Here is a 9,396-nt window from a genome sequence, read left to right on the forward strand (position 1 = left end):
TAAAGGTATCAATGTGGGTGATGGTATGTGAAGCTTGATGGATGGATGATATTCCACCAAAGTATATAGGAAAAAATCACAATATTGTCCTCTGCTATCACTTGTTATTCTTATTACCTCATATCTAAAATCTGAATCTGCGAAGGAAGACGTATACATTTCTCCTTCTAACATATTGTATACGCCGCCTTGATCACTCCCTTTTCCTTAAAATATGGTTAAAGTAATAAGAAAATAAATACATGATACCTACTTATTTATGTACATATGTATTTATTACATGTACAAATTAGTGTACATACATTTTGACTCATTTAATATTATCTCAATGATACAAATCAAAAATCAGAATCTGATTATTAGAAGAAATACGTCACTGTGTTCAATGTATTTTCCCATGACTAAGTCGTATGGGCCCAATCATATCATTGAAATGACAATATTGAGTACATAGTAATGTTGAGTTGAATGTTATGAGGAACTAATTTGGTCAAAACATTAACGCTTACAAATGGAAGTGTGTAAGAAACAAACACACATTCGCACGCACGCACAGAAAGTGTGAACATTGGAAATTCTTGAACAAAAATTCAAAATAAAATTGTATACAACAAATGGTTTGGTTGACCAAAAACAATATTTTTACCGTCGCCCGCCTCATTTGAAGGTTAGAGGGCCAACGCAGAACACCGATGAATATTTAATTAAACTTTTCGTATTTAATGCGCTTACAAATTATTAAACGCAACAGTTGAAACCCAACATTGCAATCGAACGGAATTACTGAATAGTGTTGGTGTTACTTCTTACAACGAATCGGATTATTATTGAAGACGTCATTATGGCCGCCAAATTTCAACTGAGTATTTTATTATTAACCGCAATTGTCGCATCTTCATTAGCTGAACCCGTGGTACACAAGCTGCGTTTACGTTTTCCTGGTCCCAGCTCTAGTAAAATCGTTAATGCTGCGAAACCAATTAAACAACAAGCAGCTCCCTATCCTCCAGCTGGATTAAAACCTGATCCACCATTTGTGGAGGAAGATCCTGAAATAAGTTATTTGCCACCTGAACCAGAGTTGGTATACGGACCTCCTGATGATGTTTATGGCCCACCAGAGATAACCTATGGACCACCGGAACCAGAACCAACCTATGGAGCACCTGCAGAAACTTATGGACCTCCACCTGCTGTATATGGTCCACCAGATGTTACTTATGGACCCCCGGAACAAACCTATGGTCCACCCGACTTGACTTATGGTCCTCCAGCCACTAGCACTGAAGAAGAATTTGCTCCAATTTTTAATGCGCCATTGCAAATTTCATTACAATTTGTTCCTCCACGTCCCGGCAAAGCTGTTAGCTTCCGTCCTGGTCAAGTCAGCTTTAAACCACAATCGGCCTCAATTGTCAATGCTCCATTACAAATTTCATCACAATTTGCTTTACCAAGTCCCGGCAAGGCAGCAAGCTTCCGTCCAAGTCAAAGTGGTTTCAGACCATCAGCTGCTATTGTCAATGCTCCACAAAGACCAGTTTCCTATCTCACTGTACCTCGTCCTGAACGCATCATTAATTTCCGGCCAAAACCGTTTAAAGCCCAACAACTTTTCCCACAAACTTCACTGACTTTGCCACGTGTGGAACGTCCAGCTGCCTTCCGTCCTAGACGTATTCCATCACAACAACAACCTAAACGAGTCAATCGCCCACTATCGGCAAACATTTTTGGCACTTCGAAAAATAGTGGCCGCTCCAGTCGACCATTGCCATCGAAAATATTCAATTAAATGAAATTTTCTTCGCACTTTAAATGGAAAAAGAGCAAAGCTTTTTAACATTTTTGTTATTGTTATTTTGTGTTTATATAATTTATTATTTTAATAAAATATTTTCTATTGTATTTAATCGATAAAATTTGTATTTTTATTTACAGTTTTACCTTGTCTATCGTGGTAACTCATGATCATTTTTTGAGTGGCCAAGCCTCAAGTTCGGACTTAACACGAAAAACCCTTAATTTCGACTAGGTCGAAATTTTTATACTCTCCACCATTAAATATTCTGAATTAAAAAGGGTATTGTTAGTTTCCTTTCCTGTCCACAATTTTCGATGGAGAAGTATTTCGACCATGGATACCCTAGTTCAGAAAATATATCTAAAAATGTCTTTAATCGGGCGGTACCTTTATATGGGGACTATATTTTAGTGGAGAAGTTTCGTGGCTACAGGAAACATTAAATGTCAAATTACGAATAGTTCTGTCAAAAAATGTTGCTAAAACCCTCAAAATACTGAAAATCGAGATGTACCGTTATATGGCTATACCAAATCAATTATTGGTGGAAAAAATTTGTGACCACTGGGAACCTTAAATATCAAATAACAGTTAGTTCGATAAAAAATATTAGGGAAAAAATACTCGGAAACCCGAAAATCGGTAGGTACCGTTATACTCGTATGCGTTGCCGTAACAACAAACCAAATTTACTCTCTCTCTCTCTCTCTTTGCCTATGTCAGCCGTTGTTTAACAAAGGGATATTTCCCTCTCATTAAATTTCTCTAATTTATTTGGACACCATTGGTATTTTAGTTATCAACAGAAGTAAAAGACGAGAACTTTTAAATCTCGAATGTACTGCTTTAAAATCCTACTTTATAGCAACAATTTCATTAGCAATTGAGATTCCTTGTTAGGATGATAAAAGTCTACTTCAAAGAACCAATAATTGATGCATGCCCAGCGAACTCCGCAGATACCGCAGATACCATCATCTAAAACATCGAAATGAACAATCAGCAAAATAAAAATGCAAACAAAATGTATAAAAGCCTAAAAGTATGCTTTAAACTACAATACCAATTTGTAACAACCAGTCAAAATAGAATATGCGTCGCACAATGGTTCAGCAATCGATTTTCCTGGCCAAAAATCAAAGGAAACCAAAAAATTAGGTCAAAATATTGGAAGGTTTGAGTGTGGTGTGCCCCCAAAGGCGTACATTTTCCCCAATTTTGGGAAATATGTAATTTTTGCAAATTTCTGGAGAAAGACGTAGCTATTTCTGGGAAACTATAGCAGATATTGTGTTCATTATTTCTTTGTAAGGTAGGCAGGATTGTGGACTTTTATCGTTTTACTAAATTACCGTAGAGTTTACACAACATGAACCATATTTGGTTTTCCTCAGGTACTAAATTTTATGAACTTCCAAATTTAGTGGACTAGAACTTTTGTGGAACAACATGGAACAATGTTCTCTTTTCACAAAAAGATATCCGAGAGTCTCTTCTTTCAGCCCATATACACTTTTGTACCCGTCCCGTTCCGTCCGTTTAACACCCTTTTCAGTTTATTGAAATTACATGGGTAAAAATGTGTGTTTTTCTATACCGTTTCCCATATGAATTACTGCTTTTTGATACATACAAATTAAAGCTCTGTTCCAGAACTAAAAAGTTTTTACAATTTTTACCACTTTTACACATTTTGCGTTCCCGTACACAAAATTTATATGAAAATCGTTTACGACTTTTACAACTTTTACGACTTTTACCACTTTATAAAGTACGGGAACAGGCCATAAGATTTTTTTGAGTATATGAGTTTTTATACAAGTTATATAAGTGTTATGAAAACTCAAGGAGTATTTTTTTAATATTTGAAAAAATTTAAATTTTTTTGTATATTTTTTTTAAAAAAATTTTTGAAAAAATTTTTTCGATTTTTTTTTTCCATTTTTTCAGTTTTTTAGTATTTGTTGGTCTTTGACCATATTTAATACATAGGAAGATATAAAAACCACAAAACACTCACTTTTTTATGAAAAATAGTTAAAAAACTCAAAAGTTTTACTTTGACCTTGAAACTCGAGTATAATTTTTAAATTTTGGGGTGTCCCAAAACAGTTAAATTATAGCTCTGTTCCAGAACTAAAAAGTTTTTACAATTTTTACCACTTTTACACATTTTGTGTTCCCGTACACAAAATTTATATGAAAATCGTTTACGACTTTTACAACTTTTACGACTTTTACCACTTTATAAAGTACGGGAACAGGCCATATGTTTAACTTTAATGCGTCAGCCATGTTGTTGTTTTTCAAAAAAACTTGGCTTCACTTACACTTTTTTCATGTGGTTGTTGTACCGCGACGCACAACGCATCGTATGTGCCGAGCGCTTAAGGACGCGTTGCGCGTTGAAAACAACAACCACGTGAAAAATGTGTAAGAGGTAGCAAAACATAAATTTCTTATAAAACTGCTGAGCAAAGACGCATACAAAATATACGCGTCTAACGAAAAGGATTATAGGAGCATCACAAACTCCTTTAATTCAAACAAGTTGTTTGGTATAGTTATGAAAATAAACAAACTAGATATGATTAAAAAATTACATTTTCCATCGCTGCAGATTCGATTGTTGCAGATCTGAGATCTATAGGGTTTATGGCTATAGAAGCCGTTAATAACTTTTAATTTAAATCCAAAGAACCGCTTAGTATGTTCCGAGTTGCATTTGGATCAACAGAGGATTTAAAAAGAATATATGAGATCAATAATATACTAGATATAACTGTACAAGTGAAGTCAATTAAACAACAGAAATTAGTTCCACAGTGCAGAAACGGCCAATCATATGGTCATACAAAAAGTTATTGTAATAAACAACCTCGATGTGTCAAGTACGCTGGAAAGCACAGAACTGCAGAATGTACTAAAGAGATAAATCAAACCAAATGTTCTAACGGCGATGGTTCACACCCTGCAAATAGAGGCTGCATTGTGGCAAAAGAACTTCAAAGACTGAGAAATACCACAATTAAATCCCGTAACATCGGCAATAATGAATCTGCTGTAAAGCTCAACTCAAAGCCCCTACTGAAAACCCCACAAACTAAAGCCGTAAATGAACCTAACAATGTAGGAAAATTAGAGATGCCGGCACAACAATTTAATGCGGACCAGCACAGATCTTCTTCATTTGCCTCTGTTTTACAAAGTAATAAAAATTCTGCCAATTCTGATGTTTTGACACAGATCTTAGGAAGACTAAGCAAACAACAAGAGTTCAACAAAACCAAACACACACATGCGTGTGGATCTGTGGCTACATCCCATCAAAGCAGCCATTTTTCTGGAACTGGAGAATTACCCAGAGCCAGATTGAACAGAGGAACGAACAAATAAACATAACAAAAACACTGTTACAACAACAACAACAAAACCAAACATAAATGTCGTTAAAAATTATGAATGAATGCAAATGGCTTAAGCAGAAGGCAAAGAGAAAAAAATAGAAGTTTGCCTAATCTCGGAAACCCATTTTACGAGAAAATCATTTATAAAATTTAGAAATTATAAAGTTTATCACACAATTGGCCTGTTCCCGTACTTTATAAAGTGGTAAAACTCGTAAAAGTTGTAAAAGTCGTAAACGATTTTCATATAAATTTTGTGTACGGGAACGCAAAATGTGTAAAAGTGGTAAAAATTGTAAAAACTTTTTAGTTCTGGAACAGAGCTAATACATCCACAAAATACTGCTAGAGATGGAAGTGCGGTAATCATAAGAAAATGTATAAAACATTATGAAGAAGATAAAATGAGCGCAGAAGAATTTCAAACAACAACGGTCAGAATATTTACAGACTCTCAGAATCTACTGATATCTTCTGTATATATTCCGCCACGATATTCAATCACATCATTATACAAATCTAATTAAAATGCATCCTTCAAGGTTTATAATGGTAGGAGACTGTAATGCTTAGTTTACATTTGGCGTCGTTTCGTGATTTCGAAGGCGTTTCGTGATTTCGCGCGGAATCAAGCTAAATTTATCATGATTTCGCATACAAAAATGAAATCATCTCATTTCGTGATTTCAGCGAAATCAATATCGAAATCACAGTACACATGATTGCCTAAAAAAGTACCAAAAATTGCAACACTTTTCACGTATCGCAATAAACAAGGTAGATGGTTAATTGCTGCAACAAAAAATTTTAGTATCAAAATTTTTAAACAATGAGAAAAAAATTTAAATTACTTTGTTACAATGCTATTTTTCATTGTGTTTCCGTACTTTTTTAATGGTAATGTTAGAAAAAAGAGCGAATTGTCAAAAATTGCTTCCCCATACAAATTTCTTAAAAAATACGGGAACGGAAAAATGACGGGAATTGCAGAAACTCCTGCATAAATGTCAAAATCAACGTATCAGCTACCATATTAGATGCCAATGAAGATACTTGCTGCTAGTTTCTACTAGGCCAAAATTGTATGGCAGAAAACAGGAGAAGAAGGTGTTATTCGGCGCTATTTTTGTTTAAAGAGAAGTACCGGAACGCATTTTTAGCACTAAACAGGAAAACTACTGCAAGTACTAATATTATGCAGGTTCTGAGCACAACTTTTATCTATCAAAACTTATTATTATGATGTCTCAACGATAAAATAATTTTTTTTTCATTTGTTAGTACTATACACAATAAATACGATATATAGATTATTTTACGATAATTTTCCAAATGAAGTTGTAAAGTTCTATATTTTTATATTTTTGATGATTAATTCAATTTATATATAACAACTTGTGAAAATTCATGTTCGATCAGCTGCGCATATGCATCTACCTTGATCATTGTGATATGTTTGAAATCAACAAAAAATAAGTGTAAACACCGGGGTGTATTTCAGGATTTCGTGAAATCCAGTGGATATTAGAGCGCTAGTGTAAACTTGGCATAACCCTAAAATACCTACTGGAGATCGCGTTTAAATACAGCAAAAGGCAATGAACTTTATAAAGCAATAACGGAAAATGGATGTGATGTCATATCTACTGGTAGTCCAACCTATTGGCCGTCAGATAGAAACAAAATACCAGACCTTATAGATTTCTTCATAAATAGTAAAATATCAAAAGCTTGCATTAAAGTGGAAAGTGGATTTGATCTTAATTCCGATCATTCACCAATATTCACGACAATTCACGAAAAGCCTCTCAATAAAACAAAAACGCCTTTCTTATCAAACAATTTAACAGATTGGCAATATTTTCAGTTAATTCTAGTCAATGCACACATAAATACCGCAGAACCTGAAACAGTTGAAGACATGGAAGGAGAGGTAGAAAATGTCACAAACTTGATACAACAGACAGCATGGGAAAGTACACCAGACGTACACCACCAAGCAATATGTCAACTCATATCCACCCAATATTAAAGAAATGATATCTTATAAACGAAGATTAAGGAAGAAATGGCAGCGATCTAGATTTCCAGCCCATAAGACATTGCATAATAAAGTAGCACATGAATTAAGTATTGCAATACAAGGATTTAAAAACAAAAACCTAACACAACATTTGCAAGGACTAATAGTGAAAAGTCCACAGATTATTCATTGTGGAAAACCGTTAAGAGCCCATTACTTAAATATCTCCCGTACAATCGTCAAATGGAAACTGGGCAAACGCAAACTCTGAAAAGCTGATTTATTCTCTTGTCATCTTGCTGAGGTATTTTTTGCTAATATAGTTTCACAGTTCAGGCACAGAGAACTGATAATATTAATCACGATTACCATGTGGTTATACCCGAAGTTACACCTAATGAACTTATCCATAAAAATTTAAAACTCAAAACATGTCCAGGTTTCGACTTAATAACTACTGAAGTGCTCAGACATTTGCCTAGCAATATCATCCAAAAAAATTCTCAAATTTTTAACACGTCCTTTAAACTGCACTACGTACCATCCTTCTGGAAAGTTGTAGAAGTAATCATTATACCAAAGCCTGGTAAATCTCCAACGGAAGTTAAATCTTATAGGCCTATATCTCTTTTGCCTCTTTTATCAAAACTATATAGATCAAAAATGTATTTTTCCGAAACATCAATTTGGCTTTAGGAATGCACACTCAACAATAGATCAGGTACATCGCATTACCCATATAATTGAAAAATCCTTGGAAGAAAAAATGTCTGCTTTGCCGTCTTTTTAGATGTGTCACAAAGCTTTGATAAGGTCTGCCATACGGGTCTTTTGTCAAAACTTAGAACACAATTGCCAAACTCATACTGCGTGCTGCTGAAATCATATTTGGAAGATAGATATTTCCGAGCTAAAATTGAAGATGAATATTCGCAATTAAAAAAATAAAAGCGGGTGTTCCCCAAGGAAACATACTGGGTCCCCTCCTGTTTTTACTATATACCAGCGATATCCCAGAAACTGCTGAAACAACTGTAGCCACATTTGCAGATGACACAGCTATTTTGTCAGTTGCTAGAACGGAGAGTGAAGCTAAACAGAAGCTACAAACGGCATTAAATTCTGTTGTTGACTTGACCAAAAAGTGGAGAATTAAGCCCTCGGCACATACGGTGCGTTTAGTGACACGTTGGGACACGCGTTGTCCCAAAACAGTTAAATTATGTTTAACTTTAATGCGTCAGCCATATTGTTGTTTTTCAAAAAACTTGGCTTCACTTACACTTTTTCCATGTGGTTGTTGTAACGCAACGCTCAACGCACCGTATGTGCCCAGCGCTTTACACATTTTTCATGTGGTTGTTGTTTTTAACGCGTGACGCGACTTACATCGGACAGTATGTGTCGTGGCCTTAACATTTTGACAGCTTGAAGAATTTTCGGTTAAAATAGAGTTCTTGTTGTGCCCGTTACATGTTCTTATTAAGGTCTCTGCACATACAGTCCGTTGAGTGCCGCGTTACAACAACCACATGAAAACTTCAAGAACTAACATGACGTCACTTACACATTTTTCATGTGGCAACGCTCAACGCACCTTATGTGCCGAGCGCTTAAAACCCTCGGCACATACGGTCCGTTTAGTGACACGTTGGGACATGCGTTGTCCCAAAACAGTTAAATTATGTTTAACTTTAATGCGCAGCCATGTTGTTGTTTTTCAAAAAACTTGGCATCACTTACACATTTTTCATGTGGTTGTTGTAGCGCGACGCACAACGCAACGTATGTGCCGAGCCCTTAATGGCCTCTGCACATACGGCGCGTTGAACGTTTTGTTACTCTTATGTTACACGCTAAAACTTTCATACGAAACTTTCCCATTATTTTGGCGTTCATAGATCGAGTTCCATACAAAAATAATTTTATGAAATTACTGTAATGGGGAACTCGACCTAAGAACGCCAAAAAATGGGAAAGTTTCGTATGAAAGTTTCAGCGTGTAACATAAGAGTTACAACAACCACATGAAAACTTCAAGAACAAACTTGGCCTCACTTACACATTTTTCATGTGGTTGATGTTTTTAACGCGTGACGCGACTTACATCGGACAGTACGTGCCGCGGCCTTAAAGCCCTCGGCACATACGGTCCGTTTAGT

General features: G+C 35.4%; 1 protein-coding gene across 1 annotated transcript; it reads left to right on the forward strand.

Moving 5' to 3' along the window:
• Positions 1–793: 793 nt before the first annotated feature.
• Positions 794–1,795, forward strand: LOC141398185 (uncharacterized). The gene has a single exon (XM_073975418.1). It carries the CDS (start codon positions 842–844, stop codon positions 1,793–1,795), a length of 954 nt encoding a protein of 317 aa, XP_073831519.1. The 5' UTR covers positions 794–841.
• Positions 1,796–9,396: the final 7,601 nt, after the last annotated feature.

Source organism: Musca autumnalis, unplaced genomic scaffold (assembly GCF_047663935.1).
Source record: "Musca autumnalis isolate F117 unplaced genomic scaffold, ASM4766393v1 scaffold_3, whole genome shotgun sequence".
NCBI lineage: Eukaryota > Metazoa > Arthropoda > Insecta > Diptera > Muscidae > Musca > Musca autumnalis.

Coding starts and splice junctions, on each gene's coding strand:
- LOC141398185 (XM_073975418.1), top strand. CDS start 842: ATGGCCGCCAAATTTCAACTGAGTATTTTATTATTAACCGCAATTGTC.